Raw genomic sequence first — 19,387 nt, 5'->3', positions numbered from 1 at the left:
CATAAGACTTATTTCTAGGAGTTTAATGAATCCTTCTCTGTTGAGATCAAGTGTTCCTGCTGCAATTCTCATAGCAGATGTCCAATCATCTATGAGTTCTTCTCTGTTTTTGAAATCTAATACATCAAGGTTAAGCATAACCCCGTAAGGATGTATAGGATCTAAAACAGTTTTCCCATAGGGGGTTTGGTGCAAGGGAATTTGATTTCTCCTTGTCCTTGTTCCCGAAGGGTGTGAACCTCCACCAGTATGGAAATCAGTCTGAGATTCTCTCNCTCCGTTTCAAATATATATGTAACATTTGCTTTTTCGGTCGTTTTAAATATTTAGTGTAATTTCTACATTTTTTTTCTTTTTATTTACTAAATATTGGAGAACGTGTAACTATTTTTTTATTGAATTTAAATAAGGATAAATTAAGAAGTTTGTTTGAAAACTTTGATTTTCCAATATTTTTTCATTATATATATTTGTAACGAATGAGTTATATGATAGTTATAAAGGTTGAGCAAAAGCCTTATATGAAGTAACGGTGATAGATCGAGTACAAATTTTTCCATTTCCTGCGCAATTATAATGAAGTATTCAGCCACAATAATGAAGTGTACTTGAGCAAATAGGCAAGAGCTCGGTAAGATGATACAACAAATTAAAATTTTAGAGGGATACTCATGTATAAGAATTATTTTGTGTATTTGCAAGTTTTAAAAGTTTCTTATGAAATTTTGAACTTCTTTGCGGTTTGGCTGAAATTATTTACCTTAAACCATTGTAATTCACGTTGCATTTGCAAAGCTGCACCAGAAACAAGATTGAGTTTATGAGAAGGGTTTTTGCTGCCAAGAGAAATATGTTGCTTCTTGTTTCGACATCTTTAGCAGACAGCCGCGGTAAACATATCTACGATCACTTCATCGAGCTCATGAATTCCACTGTGTGTGTCGGTTCAGCTTCACTATAAGGCAGAGACGCTGTTCTTTCGCATAAGCATTTGGCAAGTTTAAGCGTTTGTTGATGCATTACTTTCTTATCCTTGATTCTCTTGACACAGAATATACTCATAATTCGATAATCAAAATCAAATTTGTCAAGTGAGAAACAAGGTGTCCTAGTTGAAATTACATCATCACAATCAACTGATGATGATTTCTGTGTGTGCCTCTTTATTACCTGAAGTACCACTCCCTTTATATATGATGGTATACCAATTAAATTTGTTCCTGATATCATCTACTTATTTAAGAATTGAAGGGTGTTGCATGGGAACTCACTCTCCCAGCCCATTTATTTGTATAATTGAAGATTCGCTAACAAATTCTTACATGGAACATTTTAGGTGACAGGAATGACAATAATGGTGGACCTTAGTAAAAACTTAATGACTTCTCGATGTTGGTGGTGCCAAAGGTATACCTTCACGTTCCAGGATAAGACTTGAGGACGAAATAGGGTAGGAAAATAAAAATAGCTTCATACATTTATGTGGTGTCTTGATTACATAACTGGTTTCGTAAGTAAACATGAAGATGGGTCGAAAGGTTCAATCCGACGCTGCCGGTTGCTGATGAAATTCTCTATAACCGTGAATGTAATCCTTGGCAATGTTCAGGGAGACCGCATGAAATGAAGAGTAATTCAAAGATTGATTGAATGTAGATCTCACTACATGAAGATTGGAATTAGAAAAAAGGACACGAGAGATTGATTTTTATGCCGCCAGTGTCGAGGAGAGGATTAAGCCAATTCCTAATCTCTTATTTGAAAAAAATGAAAGGAACAATTCATGAGAGAGCAACTAGATTAAGGAAGTGTGTGTAAAAGATTATGCTTTTAGAAAGTAATTCGATTTATAGATAGTAAAGAAGTGGAAAAAAAATCAAAATGGTTAATTCTTGAAAATAAAACTCAAAAGTTGAGAAAAAAATATTAACGTGAAATTTTGGCAAATAAGTGATTTTAGGACTAACTTTTTAATAAAATATGGAAAAAAAAACAAATTTGAAGTGTTTTGCAAAAGAGAATATTTGATGGTATGAATGAATGTAGGGTAATATTAGATTATAGAAAAATATTAGAAAATTTTCTATTCATTTTCCAAAATACCATAACCATTTTGAAATAACCAGAATCAACACGTGACTGACTTCTGAATTTCAATTAAATTGAACATAAACATAAGTGAAATTTGGGATTAAGAAAAACAAAAACAATAACTGATTTTTTTTAAAGTTGAAAAGTGAAGAATCAGTTTTTTTAGAGGTTGTAAACAGTGCCTAAACATCAAAGGAAGTAGTTACAAAGTACAAAAATTTTGAGGGACATAAATACGAACGGGCTATTCTATCAAAAATCACACGGGCTTTATGGTTTTACTAGCGGCAAACGCAAAACGTGGCTTAAATCCCAATGAGTGTGCGTTGAATTGATTATACTCAGAGAAACTAAGGAGTAAGACTTTGGTTCTTCAAGTAGGCAACTGGTAATCTTGTCAGACTTTATATATAGTTTCAGTTTTGATATTATTCTACTTTATTTTCTTATTCAATTATCATGCAAGGATACTGCTAATTTTATAAGAGAAAGAAAGAAAGACTTACCGGAGTAGATCCAATTTTGCCACCAACTCAAACTCTCTCCCTTGAGGAACAAAGAGCCCATTCCAGCTAAAATTTCCAACAAAGCATCATTCTCACAATCTTTTAATGTAGCCATATTCGGATATTTGTTCACCAAATACAATGCCAAATCTGTGACGTCAAAAGTACATATTCACAATTTCAATTGGCACCGATCTTGAATCAAACAAATTAACATTTTTTCATACTCACAAACAAATTCAGATGATATATTGCAACTCGGGGTTTTTATTCACCGGCATGATCACAGCTTCCGTATTCCCAACCAAAGCAGGAAGGTGTAAAGCAGTGTCACCACCGATATTTTTCCATACCAGGGCATCTTCAGGGATTATTTCTAACAAATTCCTCACGAAATAATTTGATTTTTCTGTCTCCACTGCTATTTGCAGAAGTGTTTCCGGGAAACTAACGAGAGTGGCCATGGTTCATTTTCTGATTTCGTCCAATAGTTTCTTGTCTTCACTCCAATCACCACTCAATGCTGCTTTATACAACGGAAAGTACGAGTTGATATCCTCACCTGCATATATATATTTTCAGCCTATGTATAGTTCAAAGTTCAAACCAAATAATCAAGAAACGGTAACTGATGCATGCATAACTTACCACTGTCAACAATATTTCCCTGATCCAAAGCATTGTTCGATGCCTCTGCCTCTGGTAGAAGCTCCACTGTCCCATCTTCATTACTCTCATCGTTCCAATCAGTTGTCAGCGGGTTTCGAACTTCATTATTATCTGCTCTTTTATGAATATCGAATACGTTCTCCAACTCCAACCAAACTTCTCTTGAACTGTTCAATCCCACCACAGCGTGAAGTGCATGACCCCCCCAAGTGAACCTAAAATCCATCCCTTTATAAGCCTGTCTGTTCTTCTCCAGAATTTCTCCGTAGATTCTCCATGATCAGATGGCGGGGAAGGCAGGGTTTTGTCGTCTACGAAACCCGGTAAATCTTGGCTTTCGAACAGGCAAATCATCTGTTCTTTCCATGTCTTGTAATCACGAATGCTTTCTAGTAGATTATCTTTGTCAAGACATGGCCTCATTGTCACGAAGTTAGCGACATTAAAGGTCTTACAAGTGAAGTTTCCATGTGAAATAAATACACCAATATAGGACATGTAGTTGGGACATTGAAACCAGTCTTCCCTTTACTTTCATAGAAAATACCGACCCATGAAGTTAAAGTTAATGAGGTCATAAAATAAAATTCAAAGAGATCCTCCTGATTTTTTAAAATGGTATAGACACATAGCATTTGTTTATAGCTTGTGCAACTCTAATCTTTTAAGTTATACAGTAGCTCAAATAACACGTTTCGATTGTTATGTCAAGTAGAAGCAATTATTGCATTCCAAAAATTCATCATTCAATAATTATACTTCTTGCTATCAATATGAATCGAACACGTGACTTTGTCTTTGATACCGATTGTAGAATCGAGCATTTGTCGTTTTATCGAAAATTATAGTTAATGAAAACAATACAATTCTAATATTTTAAATTGTACATCAACTTAAACATTATGTTTTGATTTTACTTCCAAATAAACATAATTATTACACTCCAACAATTACAGAACGTAACATTTTATCTTCAAGAAATTGGATATTGGACATGGACATCGAAACAAGTTTATCGAGTCGAGGCAATAAGAGGGCATCATAGAGATAGGTGTTGGACATGGTAGTCTCTCCTCATTTATTATAACTGTGTTGACGTGTTGTTGTCGATGAGTTCCATGTCAAACGTCATGTGCCACATCAAAAGATGCGCAAGGATAGTGTTAGCTTTTGACCACTAAATCCACCCTTGGCTTGCCTTGGAAAGCTGGATCCCTGGTTTAACAGATCTATATGGTCATTGGTTGGCGCGTCCGGTCGCAGGGCTAGTAGTGTTTCTTATGTTGATGATTTTAATATCTTTGATAACTTATCTATTTAGATATAATTATATAAAATAACTTATCTATTTAGATATAGTTATATAAAATAAATGTATAAACATAAATTGAGTACCTGATTGGAATTTTTTTAGTTTTTTCTCAAAATGTTCCGAACATGATTTTTTTTTTTTTTTTTTTTTTTTTTGAATTATTNGTTGTTGTTCTAGTTTCTGAATTCTTGTTTGAATATCCTTTAATATTCCAAGAATTTCTTCCTGGTTTTCAAGGATTTTTTCAACTCGTTGTGGTACAAAATATAGCATATTACCATAGTTTTGTACTGTTTTCTGAATTTCTCTAAGATCTAAAGAGAGCTTAGAAGAATCTGGTATAATTTCCATAAACTTATTAGATTGAATCATAAGTTTACCTGAGGATGCTGATGCTTCCCTTTCTGTTTCTGATATCTAACAATAGTTAGATTCCCTTGTTTATATTCCAAAATATTGGAATAATTCTTGTTAATTATTTTTCTCGAACCTAAGTTCGGATTCATAATTTTCGAAATTCTCCTCCTCAAACATTTCGTTTCTTTGTAACAATAAATTTTGTGTTTGAAATAAATCAACCTAAAGCTCTGATACCATTTAGGAAAGCGCGGGAATGGAATCAATTAATATTTAAAATAGGAAAAAGGGTAATAGGGGTATATTTGTGACCTTTTTCTCTCTCCAGGGAGTTGAAGCAAACTTTGGTTTAGATTGGGGACTGTCCATCACTTTACCCTAGTATAATTCAACATCCCACGATTCTCCGTTTTCAAGTATATATCTTTGATAAATTATCTATTTAGATATAGTTATATAAATATAAAATAATAAATGTATAGAGATAAATTGAGTACCTCATTGGAATTTTTTTAGTTTTTCTCAAAATGTTCCGAACATGAATTTTTTTTGGGGTTGATGTGAATAATTAATGCAAACATTATTGCGTTTGTATCCAAAAACCAGGCACGAATTATTATTCTGAAAAATTACATCCTCGTAAAGGAAAAACAAAAAACAAAAAATTCAAAGCTTGCTAGTATCAAAATTCAAACACTCGCCGTCTTCACCTCTTCGTTTTCCTCTTTGCACAACACCAATTGCGTCTGCACCCTCTTGATCCCACCCACGGCTGGGTTGGGGGAGGAACATGGCGAGGATTGACCAGCGGCCCCCATCAACGACAGGCAGCCCTCGCTCCACGACCGCCTGATGGGATAGGAAACGACGCTGTACCGGGACGAATGCTTGCAGCTCCCGCGCGATTCGTGTAAAGCGCATCCGCAATTTTTGTGATACGGCCGCCGTTTGACACCCATGTCTCCGCCGGAGATGCAGCCCTCGAACATACCCCGGAGAAGTCCGTCTCCGGCTGCCCCTGTCGCCATGTGATACTGCTTGCTTCACCGCCTGCCTAGTCTATTGGGAAAATGAATTTGTTGGGTATTCTCTTTGCATTTGTTGGTTGGAATCGATGGGGCGTAGGTTAATTGAAGAAAAAAGGGTGGGGTGTTTGCTAACGTGTTGCGTGAGCGACATTTGCGGCATATGTGGGCAGCTTTGTTGCATGAACCGGCACGTATGGAGGTGGTCTTTGGCACAGTGCCTTTGTGGGGCCAAGTCCTCTCAGCTATTTTTCTAAAAAAAAATCTATTTTTTAGTAAACTATTAATTAACATAGATATTTTGGAGCGTCATATACTCATATACATCCAAAGTTAATCGGCGGTAAAAAAAATTTACGATAAATAAAATTTGTGTTCTACTTCTAAATTTTTTTATTATTAAATTTAAAAACATTTTTTCTGATATTTTTTTGAGCTAGACGTAGTATCATGCAATTTAAAAATTTTAAATATAAATAAACATTTTATTGAAATGTGATATATTTAAATAAACTAAATTATTCATTTACTAAAATGGTTTTTTTAATTAAACGAAGATAAAATATTTTTGTAATTTATAGAGTACGTTTTTATTTATAAAAATCACGTTGTGATCTCAAAAAATAGGTTCATCGTCTATTATATGACTGGTATTTATCTAATTATAATAATGAATATATTTGATATCCTAAGTAAGTAACATAATGACCTCTTAGTTAAGATTAAGAGTAATGTTTTTTAAGCTACTCGACATAAACTTATATGCCCATATTCAAGTCCAACCTAATATCAATCAATTTAAATTATATACTCAACTAAGTTCGATAAATTGTGAGCTTTAAAAAACCCATCTGACAAGTTATCAAGTTTTTCAAACCTGAGATTGAAAAGCTTCCGGTCGCCAAATTTATGGAAAACGAAGCATCACCATCATTTAAGTCTCTGTAAAAAGCAATTATTGGAAACAATATATGGTACATGAAAGAATTCAATGCATGAAAATAATAAAATAAAATAAAATAATATTGAAAAAAAATAATAATAATAAAGACATAAAAATGATTCAAACTCAAGTTTCCTATATAACAATTTAAGTAGCATAAGAAATAAGGAGATATAGTGCAAACTCGAGTCGCTCAACGTGTACATTCGAGCTTGTATCATACGTTCTCGACTCGAAAACTCAAAAAAAGGGATTGCAGGTGAAGCTGAAATCTCAACTCAAGATCCAAGGAATGGGGAACGAACGACTGATACTGAAATCATACAAATCAATAAAACAAACATCGGACAAAGAGGTCACATTTTGCCTCATATATGAAATAAAAATCCAGCCACCAATGCAAATTTCAGTAAACTAGCTAGCAAATACAGCAAAAAAAAAAAAAGGAAATAGGAACAAAATTTTGTAAAGCATCTGTGCATCAGATTCGAACAATTGTATACGGCCGAAGATGAGTTTAGTCCAGCTTCACTGAAGAAAATAGGTAATGCACGAACCATAATGATGAAAGAAGGCCAATCGTGCCAGTTGCGAGCATAATGATTAATGGCTAGGACCATGAAGAGTGAATAACCCAGGTAAAGGGTAGCTGAGACGGGACCGTTCAAACTCTTAAGATCGAATATCAGGTAGTTGATAGAGTACAAGAAAATGCATATCGCGACAGAACCGGAAGCAAAGAAAGAATTCCACCACCATTTCCAATCTTCCACACAAAGATGCATGTAAGTAATAACAAGGGATACCTCAGCACAGACTACCACCAAAAGCATAAGAACTATTAGGAGAAATCCAAAAACATAGTACACGCGACCCATCCAGATGCTTGACATGATGAAGAAAAGCTCGATGAAAAGTGTTCCAAAAGGAAAAGTACCAGCCCCAAGAACCAAAAGCCAAGATGGGTACTTCTGAGGAGGGACTTCGCGGGGAATTTGGTTAGTTCGAACAGGATATTCAAAATGTGGTGCCTTTGCACCATAGTAACCACCCACGAGGGTAAGCGGAACCGAGATACAAAACCACAGCAAAATAAGTATGACAAATAATGAAAATGGAATTGCTCCAGTGCTGTGACTACCCCACAATAGGAAATTCAAAGTTGTAAGAATGAGAAAGGATATACCGGGGAAGAAACAAGCAACCTTCCATGAGACTGAATCCATCCCTTTTTATTTCCATTGAAGATGGTTGTCCACATCCGAACAGCGACATATCCAGCAGCAAATCCAAGAATCATGTAGAAAAACAGCATACCAGTTATCAGTGTGCCACGGGATGCTGGGGACATAAATCTAAGGGCAGCAAACAAGATCGTCACAACAGCCATTCCGATAATCTGAACTCCGTCTCCAACCATCACGCACAAAAGGGACGGATTAGTAGGCACACGAAAAACATCACCCAAGATGAGTTTCCATCCAGACAACTCCTCGTTCATCTGCGCTTGAGCTTCCTTGTCGAGTTCCTCATGCCGAGTCAGATCTCGCCTACCAGTCCTCAAAAATATTACAAGAACAATTCCAGCCAGGAAAGTGACTACCATGAGCGAGTTCAGAATCGAGAACCAATGAACTTTCGCTCCCTCCATTTTCAAATGCGCATCCCATCTTGATGGCCACTTGATGTCCCTCTCTACAATTGACACCTCATATGTAAAAACCAGTGGCTCATTCTCTGTAATAGCCATGGCAGGTGTGTTCCCATCACATTTAATTGATGCCGGGTACTTGTCATACGCGTCCAACTTCTTCAGGGAGTCAGCATCGTGCTTGAAACTGCAAGGCTCCACCTCAAAACCAACAACCATATACCCAGGTGCTTCAGAACCCGAGTTTCCATTTGTCGGTATCAACTCAGCCGCATCCCCAGTGCCCATAACATGAGCCACATTGGGTTCCTCGTATCTATGTACAAGGACTGTAAATTTCAAGTGATTAAACAAAAAGTAGCCATCCTGCGACTTAGCACCAACAAGGTAACCAGTCCACCTCAACGTAATTCCATCCTTCTATACATACCGAATAGCAGGCAAGTTATCAAGAATCACATTGACCTGATACATCTCATCAATCCTCTTTTTCAGAAGTTTTGATTCCTCTGATGACAAAGGCTTAGTTTGCCACAGAAAAATCTCAGTCTGATTCGTGTACATCTTAAATCTATACGGAGAATTCTCAATCCTATCTCCCATAAGCAGCTCACCAAGATTTTCTGCACTATCCTTAATACCCTCTTTTGGCTCACAAAACGGTAAACTATAATAGCTAAAGGGTATTTCAGTCTCTATTGAAGTCAAAGAATTGACCTTCATATTCAACTCATCACCCACTGCATATTTGTGAGGGTAACTACCAGGGAGGTAAAACCCGTGTCCTAGGTGAAAAAACGCCATGAAAATAAGCAAGACCAAGGTATTGAATTTGGAAATAGATTTCATCCTTTTCCACTTACTGGCAGATCTGGATAGCTCAGATGGGGAAATCATGAAAAACGCAAAGAAAACCAGTTTTTGCGCAGGATAACTGTATTATCGAGATCTGGAATGTAAATCAGAAGATTTCAACTAGTTGATTTATACAAATTCCTTAGAAACGGTACGAAAATAATGCACGGTAAAAGCAAGAAAAGTAAATAAAAGCGCGATTGAAATGATTCTCAACGACAATGAAGATGAAAGTAAGCGTTAAAATTCATGAGATCTTACCAAATCCTCGAGTGAATTGCGGGTAAAAAGCACAGCGAAACTGGAAAACTAGCAGCTTCAGAGAAACTGAGGGTTGAAACTGAGAGGAAGAACGATATACTTACATCAACATCTAAGAGATATGACATTCCATTCATGATAAATCCTCAAACGAGACTTCCGAAATTAAAGAGACTCATTTAACCAATGTCTCTTTTTTTTCCAATATTCAAATGATAACTTTTCTTAATATATTATAAAATTCAAATTATATTAAGTTTCGTTATCACTAAATTTCAAAACAAAGCATGAGAAATTCCAAAAATCAAACATTTGCTGTAGATGTGAGATTCTAAGAAGGCATGTTATACATACATAATTCTTATTATATTAATATTCTTCAAAAACATCTACGAATATTAAATCCTGATAAAAACATATATTTCTTATATATGTATATGTGTGTGTATGTATATTATGTATATATTTCAAGAAAAGTTGTCGCGTTGGAAGCTGCCAAATGCATGTGAAATGAAACAAATTGCCATTACTCAGTTACAAGTCAAATGATGATAAAAGACAAATTTTCTCGATCTTTTAATTATTCTTCATGTTGACTATTAGCTGTGGTATGTGGATCGGTTAAAGATTGTATAAATAAATAGAAATACGTGCTTCTTTTAGGCGAAGAGCAGCTAAGGATTCGATTCGAAGGTCAGCTGCAGCAATGCCGGGCGGGACGATTGGGGCGGCCGGAGTACCGAAGGAGAGGGCCGAGGAATATAAAGGAAGGGTCACTGGTTATGTGATCATTGCTTGTGTTGTGGCCGCCGTTGGCGGATCACTCTTCGGCTATGATATTGGGATTTCAGGTATTGTTTCGGCTGGGTGCGTGTTATTGCAAAGATTTTTTTCCCCAAATATATGCCCAATATTTTGAAATTTTCTGGGTTTTGTTTTATATTAATTGGGCGATTCTTAATTTGATAGAAATATAAGCGGCGAGGATAGAGAAACAGAGGAATCTATTTGCGGGCCTTTTTTATTTAGTAAGAGAAATGAATAAAATGAACTCGAGTGCCGAAATTTATGATAAATATGAATTATAATAAGATGTACGGATAATCAGAATTAGTGATTCTTTCTGTGTTTTTAATCAGGAGGAGTCACATCCATGGATGGATTTCTTGAGAAATTCTTCCCTGAAGTGTACAGAAACAAGAAGCATGCTCATGAGAACAATTACTGCAAGTACAATAACCAAAAGCTTGCAGCATTTACGTCATCACTTTATCTTGCTGGTTTGGTGTCATCATTGGTTGCATCTCCGATCACGAGGAGATATGGCCGTCGAGGAAGTATAATATGTGGTGGTATAAGTTTCATGATAGGAGCTGCACTTGATGCTTCAGCAGTAAATCTTGTCATGCTCATTTTAGGCCGACTCATGCTCGGGTTTGGTATTGGATTTGGCAACCAGGTAAACTTGATGTGTTTTGGCATGTTATACACAGTACACTACTTTACCCATTTGCAATCAAGGAACCAAAATATTGTTAATCAAACGGCATGAAAAGAGTTTTCGTAAAGCGTTTCATATCTAATATTCAAACAATTCAAAAACATAGATGCGAACTATAAATTTTCAAATATAAGTTGCCATCGAATTAGTTTCCCTTTTTAGTGTTAAAGGAACTGTTACTGCCCGTCCGAACCTACTATAGTATAAGAATGGTGGTTCTTGCTTACTTCATTGGCAGAACAAGATTTATTATAACTTCAACTCCCTTCACTTATTCTCCTTGCTGTTGAAGGCAGTGCCGCTGTATTTGTCAGAGATGGCACCAACCCATTTGCGAGGTGGCCTTAATATGATGTTCCAGTTGGCCACTACGCTAGGAATTTTCACAGCAAATATGATAAATTTTGGAACAGAAAAGCTTCGTCCTTGGGGATGGAGGCTCTCCTTGGGGCTTGCTGCAGCACCGGCTATCTTGATGACAATTGGAGGAATCCTACTCCCCGAAACGCCAAACAGTCTAATCGAGAGAGGGTTCCAAGAGAAAGGAAAAAAGGTTCTTGAAAAGATCAGAGGCACCAGTGATGTGCATGCCGAGCTGGAAGACATAATTGACGCGAGTGAACTTGCTAATTCCATCGAGCATCCATTTAGAAATATACTCGAGAAGAGAAACCGACCACAGTTAGTGATGGCGATTTTTATGCCAACTTTTCAGATACTCACGGGCATAAACTCCATTCTTTTCTATGCACCAGTCCTGTTTCAGAGTATAGGATTTGGCGGAAATGCATCACTTTACTCTTCAGCTTTGACGGGAGCTGTTCTTGCTTCATCAACTTTTATCTCTATTGCAACGGTTGATAAATGGGGTCGTAGAGCTTTGCTGATAAGCGGAGGAATACAAATGGTTGTATGTCAGGTATGAGAAATAATTCCATCGATCTATAAATCAATTACAAAAGACAAGATTTTCAATGGACTGCATAGTCTCTTTAAAGACATTTCCATAGTTAAGATGACATTGAATATCATTTAGTCTTGATTCACCATACTTGCATCGGATTAAAAATATTCAATTTGGAGTGGAAACTAAATGTTGGCTTATAGATTTATGGGAGGGTCTGGGTTGTATTTTCTAATATTTATGTGTGAAATTTTAATATTGTCAGTCGGGAGGACGACTACCAGCTGCTCCTGCTATGTCTAAAGCTAAACAATATAAATCACACACAATTCTATACACTCGTAGATAGCCTTGGTGTTCTGAGATTTTACTTGACGATACCTGATCATGTCTTATATTGCAAAATCAGGTGATAGTTGCTGTAATACTTGGACTCAAATTCGGCAGCGACAAGGAACTTTCCAAGAGCTACTCAATACTAGTGGTGGTAGTAATCTGCCTGTTTGTGACAGCATTCGGATGGTCATGGGGCCCCCTTGGCTGGACTGTGCCGAGCGAAATATTCCCATTAGAGATACGATCAGCAGGACAAAGCATAACGGTAGCAGTAAACCTTTTCTTCACATTCATAATTGGCCAGTCCTTCCTTTCCCTGTTGTGTACCTTCAAGTTCGGGATATTCCTCTTCTTCGCAGGCTGGATTACGATTATGACCATCTTTGTGTACTTTTTCTTGCCTGAGACTAAGGGTGTTCCCATAGAAGAGATGATTTTCTTGTGGAAAAAACATTGGTTTTGGAAAAGGATTGTGTTATAGGTGACAAATACTAATGCATTTAGAGGTAAGCGTACTGAATCATTTGTTGAAACATGACACTATTTAAATTGAAATGAAGCACCTCAGTATTTGAAATTTTATGGTATAATATTATATATCAAGTGTTTTTTTATGCAAAATCCCTTAAGGTTTTTCACAAGTTAGTATTCCTGTGATACGTGTTTTAAACATATAAAAAATTTGTTTAAGAGACACGGTGGCTTTAAAAAAATGAAATCCATACTATTGGTTAAATATGAAAGATGTTGGAGACTATATTTCATCGGCTTCTTAGAGAAAAAAAATTGAAGTATTTTTTTGATCATTTTTTTTTACATCATGTCCCTCTCGTTTATCAAACCAATAAATCTGATCGCAAATAAATGATAAATATGAAAAACTCGCTAATAAAGAATTCGAAAAAACGAAATATTCGTGTAAACAACAATATTGTATATCTTTGTTCACAAAACTCAAGTGAATTGAAGGGGAATGAATGCCCACTATTTATTCTGCTCTCTCCTGTACAAGCACACCAGTAGAACAACATTTTTTTTTGAGTAATCAAATGTATATACATACACAAGGGATGATTCTTAAATCTTTATCAAGATAAGGATCGTCAATCCCATATTAGGGAGACGAATATGTACGAGATCCTTATTCTTAATGAAACTTTATCACCTTCCAACACCAAAGCAGAGGAGTGGGCATAGATAAGAACAGAAACATCTTTTCTTCTTAGGTTGTTTTGCCAACGCATCCCTCTCAGCAACAAAATCAGCTATATACTGTACAGCAGCCTGAAAAATTAACAATACAAAAGGTCAGTGTTTGCAGAAACAGCCGACAGGCCGAATCACTACCGTGATACATAAGTGGCATACCTGCGCGCCCATTTTCGTTATATGCATCGGTGGCACTTCCAGTGGAGTTTGATCAGCTCGAAATTTTGTTAACTTTGACAGAAATCTAAAGGAATCAGGCAAGGTTTTGATTTGATTGTCACTTATGTCGAGCTCTTCTAGCGTCTCAAGCTCTCCAAGTGATTCTGGCAACATTCTTAGGTCAGCAAAATTCTTCCCCACATTCAGTTTCTCCAACCTTGCACCAAAACAAAGTGTTTCGGGTATGCTCTCAAGTTCATTGAAGCTAGCGTCGAGTTCTCTCAGGTGTGAAAGATTCCCAATGGTTGATGGTAATCTTTTGACCCTGTTGTAGTGAAAAGTCAGGATCTCTAACCGTTCAAGCTGTCCGGTTCCCTCTGGGAAAGCTTTGAGATTATTGAAATCCAATCTCAGTTCAACTAGTGAAGTGCATAATCCAATCGTGTGAGGAAGTTCTTCAAGATCATTTGTTCCCACATTCAATCTCTTTAAAGAAGTTAGATTCCCAAGTATATTTGGTAAGGTTGAGAAGCGATTTGAACTTAGATCAAGATTAATCAGATTGGTCAAGTTCCCGAAAGTCTCCGGAAGTGACTTTAACATATTTGAAGAGAGACCCAAATCGGTCAAATTACGCATCTCACCAAAAGAAGAGGGAAGGTTTATAAGTTGGTTGCCACGGACGTCAAGCTTCATCAAGGCTCTGAGATCAGCTATGGATGTCGGAAGAGCCATGATACGGTTTTCAGATAAATATAGCTCTGTCAGTGTTGATAACTTTCCAAGAGACAGAGGTAGCCATTCGACCTTATCTACCAATTTGCCCCGAAGATCTAAAATATTTGCTTTCTTTCTAGCAGAATTCTCGATTACTGCAGCCAACTCCAGCAGATCCAATTTTTCAGCCTCTGCCTCTTCTTTCCCTGAAAAATTAGATGAAACACATTTAACACCGAAAATCATTTATGACCATACCTTGACTATGCTACACATTTGAATGAAACAAATACTTGAATAACAAAATTTCCTTTCTTCCCTAGATAAGCTATACTCGAGCCGTGAATATAAATAAACAGCTAGATCAAGATTTAATAGAGAACTTTACATGACATCAGATTTCGGAAAAAAAGGATGTTGCTATGACAAATCTCAGTGAACTAAGGGATGTTGCTATGACAAATCTTAGTGAACTACAGACTATCTATCTGCTTCAGCAACTCAGCCAGTAATACAAAAATACCCGAAACAAACTCATCCTCCAAAGGCTATGATTAACAAAATCCTAAACCAAGATTCGAATTCTTCGTATATTCAAAATGGTGAGCCAGAATCTCCATGTTTTATCGGAAAGAAATTTACATTCTATATAAATTGCACACGAAATTTGACCTGCCACCTGCCTCTCACAGCTAACAACCTATAAACAGTTCTCAAATCTTTCTTTCTCCTTTCGTTATTAAAACTGCAAATCCTACGCTGGAGTTGCTAAAACATAAATAAGGAAACAAGAATTATCTAATACAAACCTGAAGATGGAACAATTGCATCTGTTTTGGAAATTCTTGGCAAAGAACCTTTGAAATCATTAACCACACTCTTCGAGTCAACTTCATCGCAAGTTTTCGCAATCATCACAACACTTTCTTCGAATTCATCGTCAACAGAACCCGAATCGTATTCTTTCTCCACATGGTCATCCCCAGAAACCAGCGCGGAAACCTTCTGGATGAGTTCATCAAACACCTGAAAAATCTTGTCTTGCTCGATCAAGTGCGCCGCCTCCTTCTGCTGCTCGAGACATCGAAACAGAACCATGGATTTCCGAACTTCTTGCAGCACAGAGAAGAGTTCACGGGGCACGTCCTCTGGTGGAGATTGCAAGGAAATGTCCTCCAATTGAAGAGCCTTCTCTGTTTCCACTGTCTGGACTACAGAGATGGCAGCCTCAACCACTTCGATTGAGGGTCTCGGCGGGAGGGTTTTGTAGATTCTGGTTAGTTCATCTACCGTTTCTGCATATGCGGGTGGCGGGATAGTCGTCGCCGGAGCGGAGGCCATGGCGGAGAGGAGCTGAGTGGTCGTTAGTGAAGACTGAAGAGGATCAATGGGTTGACGTTGTTTGGTCATACATGAAGCTAATCATCTATAATTTTTCAGAATAAGCAAAGTTCCATATTATTATTAAATCTTGATATTTATAATATATCATCAATCAAATTATGATAAATTTATTTTGGAAGAGACAATAATTTTATTTTATTTTTATATCTAATCATAGTTTAATTAAGAGGAAGTTGGTGAAAAATCCCTAATAAAAATATTTCTTTGAGTTCACTCCCTACCCACAAAATTGTGGTACTATGACATACAAAATATGGTACATTTCATGTGGAAATGTGGTACACTTCATGTGGAAATGTGGTACTAAAAAAGTACCCAAATCGAGAAAACACAAAATATCGACGACTGAAGATTGAAAGTCAATTTCCAGTTTAATTGATACGGTATAGAAGTAGAATGTTGGATTAATTAGAGCAATATTGTANTTGAAAGCCAATTTCCAGTTTAATTAATACGGTATAGAAGTAGAATGTTGGATTAATTAGAGCAATATTGTAGTACATGTGGAAAATTACTCATATTAATGGTGTAGTCAATTATATCAAAAAGTTATCACACGAACCAAAAAAAATCATAAATGTCATACTTTATTGTAAATTTGAGTTTTAATGATTTATTTTTCATTTTATGGTAATTTTATTTATTCTTTATTGATAACATTCACGTGATATTGCATATTATACGTGAAATTTGTTCAAAATTTTGTCGATCGATAGAATAAAAAGTGCTTGTTCCATTTATATAATCATTTTTTGCTAGGAAAAGGAAGGTCATTAATAACAATAAACAAACAAACCGAGAATGAAATCTTCGAGGATAAATTTTTAATTTTTAAAACTAATCCTATTTATTATTTGAAATAAAATGACTGTTTACATTTCTAATATTTTCTTACAAATAAACAAACAAAAATACTTAGTTTTAAATACTTTATTTCAGCCTGCAGTAGGACCATAATGCATTGTACAAGAATAAGATTTATTATTATTATTATTATTATTATTATTANATTATGAGTTCAATTTTCTTGATAATATTTTTTTGATCCACCCGTCCGATAACATAAGTTGAGAAAGGGGATCGAAGCTGAAAAAAATAATTGATAAAAAATAAATAAAAATATGACACGGCGGTAATATAATAAGTATAGTAATCTTTTACACAAAGAGCTTTATGTGTATTTTTATTAGATTAACTGTCTACGTGTACACGCAGAGCACACACAATCCCCAAGTGATGCCACATGCACACGAATTCCTTGTTCAGTCGACTTTCTTTGTTTTGGTTTTTTCTGCTTTGACTTTATTCGTACCACCTCTGCAACTACCATTCCCATTTTATATTACAACCCGATTCTACCGGCTAACATCTTTCACGTTCACGCGCAGGCGCTTACATATGGCTTCGGCACCGGTAATGAGAAAGTTGGGCAGTGAGGCAGGATCACCAGCGAGTATGGGCTCGGAGTCTGGCTCCGATGAGAGATTGCGGAAAAACAATGGTTCTTCCAAACAGAATGGTAAGCAGAGCACCAGCAGCAGGAGCTACAGCGACAATCGCGAGAGGTTTGAGTATTCCGGGTGGGTTTATCATCTCGGGGTCAATTCAATTGGACATGAGTATTGCCATTTCCGTTTCTTGTTCATCCGCGGCAAGTATGTGGAGATGTACAAACGCGACCCCCACGAGGATCCCGGCCTGGTATGTGTTGTTTCCCTTTTTCGCTTTTTTTTTTTCTGGGATTTTTCGGTAGCTTGTGTGCGGTTATCGTTTATCGTTTTATTTATTTATCTTTGGTTTAGCCCAGACGCAGAGACGGGTCAATAAAAAATATACTACTCATTTTAAATTTAATTAAATAAAAGAGATTTTGACTTTTTTAAATCGAGAAAAGAGAGTTGACTGCTCTTAGTTATGTGAGTTAATTTATTAGGTCATTAATTAGTTAGTTAGATTTTATTTTTTTAAAAAATATTTTTTTTAATTGATATATCCCACCTCGATTTGAGTTTTCATTTATTCTCGTTATTTCTGTGTTCTTCACGACAAAATAATCAAAAATCATTTGAAAATTTGAAGCTTTGTAGAGAAGTTAGTATATACTCGAATGCTCTGTATTGCTATATTTGTTTCAGTTTAGTTCTGATTTTTTTTTTGAATTTTTGTGAGTGGAGTTAGTGTGAGTATTTACAGTCGAGGAACGTGTTTATTATTGTGTGGGTCGAGAAGGTGGATGGTGTGTGAGTCGAGTATGATCGTATGTGCTAGGTCTGGATAGTGGAGTGTGAGTAGAGAGTTCTAGTTCTGGCTATTGTCTCGAGTGGGTCGAGGTGTCTCGACCCACTGTGGGTCGAGGTGCAGCTGTGGGTCAAGGTGTGCTCACAGGTTGTTGCTGTGAGTCGAGGTGTGCATGCTATATTATATATATACTATTAATATTAATATTGTATCATGTGGGCAATACAATATTAATATTTATAGTGCACCTCGACCCACATAATACAATATTAATATTAATAGTATATATATAATATACTATTTATAATATATAAATGACGTTCATGGCCGAGTGGTAAGTGGGTAGCTATTCTTTTGAATTCTGATATTTGTTCTATGGAATATATATAAAGTGAGATATATAGAATTATGAATCTATGTTGCACAAAAAAATTGAAATTAAGTCATCTTCCTGATGTGAAACATTGCAATATTCGTCCAATTTATATTGAGGATGATAATGATTTGAAAGCATATTTATATTTTGGATGTTCAAAAGAAAGACCAATACTTCATGTCGAATTTGAACTCAGTGTTGTTTCTAAATTTGGGTCGCGCGGGTGGTAAATTGTTTCGATTTTGGGACGAGTGGGTCGAGTGATAATGTTAGAGGTTTGGTTTAGGGTTTCGTTTAGGGTTTAGGGTTTGGGTCGGGTTTGGTCGAGATGGGTCGAGTGGGTAGGAAATTTTTGATATTTTTGAGTTTTGATCATTTATAATATATAATTCACTTTATATATGATTAGAATGTAAATATATATAAAAAATTTATTTGTGTAAACATTAGTTATATGTTATAATTTAAGTATGTTAGTTAAAAAATTCATAACAAGTAGAAGAATGTATCTCTTATTCTAACAATGTGGGTTGAATTTATACTCGACTAAAAATCTTAACAAATTTTATAATTCCACTAAAATTCATAACAAATTTTATAATAATAGAACTAAAAAAATTCATAACAAATTTCATTACATATTCACTTTAATGAATATAAATCGAAGCATATGAAATTAATGTTTATTGTATATAAACATTAACAAATTTTATAATTCTACTAAAATTCTTAACAAATTTTATAATAATAGACCTAAAAAAATTCATAACAAATTTCATTACATATTAATGTAATGAATGTATATCGAAGCATATGAAATTAATGTTTATTGTAGACAAACATTAACAAATTTTATAATTATACTAAAATTTT

The 19,387-nt window shown here is 35.7% G+C and overlaps 3 protein-coding genes and 1 pseudogene across 3 annotated transcripts in view; 2 read left to right on the top strand and 2 right to left on the bottom strand.

The window, feature by feature from the left end:
• Window positions 1-7,018: 7,018 nt before the first annotated feature.
• Window positions 7,019-9,858, bottom strand: LOC140971332 (transmembrane 9 superfamily member 11-like; annotated as a pseudogene).
• Window positions 9,859-10,173: 315 nt separating this feature from the next.
• Window positions 10,174-12,987, top strand: LOC140971333 (sugar carrier protein A-like). The gene is made up of 4 exons (XM_073433548.1): window positions 10,174-10,521; window positions 10,810-11,129; window positions 11,464-12,090; window positions 12,485-12,987. The coding sequence occupies exons 1-4, from the start codon at window positions 10,377-10,379 to the stop codon at window positions 12,890-12,892; spliced, it is 1,500 nt and encodes a 499-aa protein (XP_073289649.1). The 5' UTR covers window positions 10,174-10,376; the 3' UTR covers window positions 12,893-12,987.
• A 338-nt stretch (window positions 12,988-13,325) lies between these two features.
• On the bottom strand, window positions 13,326-16,008 carry LOC140971331 (uncharacterized). Its single transcript, XM_073433547.1, has 3 exons — window positions 15,306-16,008; window positions 13,780-14,702; window positions 13,326-13,695 (listed from the first exon to the last, which is right to left on the bottom strand). The coding sequence occupies exons 1-3, from the start codon at window positions 15,904-15,906 to the stop codon at window positions 13,573-13,575; spliced, it is 1,647 nt and encodes a 548-aa protein (XP_073289648.1). The 5' UTR covers window positions 15,907-16,008; the 3' UTR covers window positions 13,326-13,572.
• Window positions 16,009-17,179: 1,171 nt separating this feature from the next.
• Window positions 17,180-19,387, top strand: part of LOC140971330 (protein ENHANCED DISEASE RESISTANCE 2-like) — an 18,252-nt gene continuing 16,044 nt past the window's right edge. Inside the window, exon 1 of the mRNA XM_073433546.1 lies at window positions 17,180-17,601. Within this exon, the coding sequence (XP_073289647.1) occupies window positions 17,299-17,601 (303 nt within the window). The 5' untranslated portion in view covers window positions 17,180-17,298. The remainder of the gene's footprint in view (window positions 17,602-19,387) is intronic.

The sequence above is a fragment of the Primulina huaijiensis genome, chromosome 2 (assembly GCF_012295235.1).
Source record: "Primulina huaijiensis isolate GDHJ02 chromosome 2, ASM1229523v2, whole genome shotgun sequence".
In the NCBI taxonomy this organism is placed as follows: Eukaryota; Viridiplantae; Streptophyta; class Magnoliopsida; order Lamiales; family Gesneriaceae; genus Primulina; species Primulina huaijiensis.
This window is presented reverse-complemented; position numbering and strand designations above follow the sequence as displayed.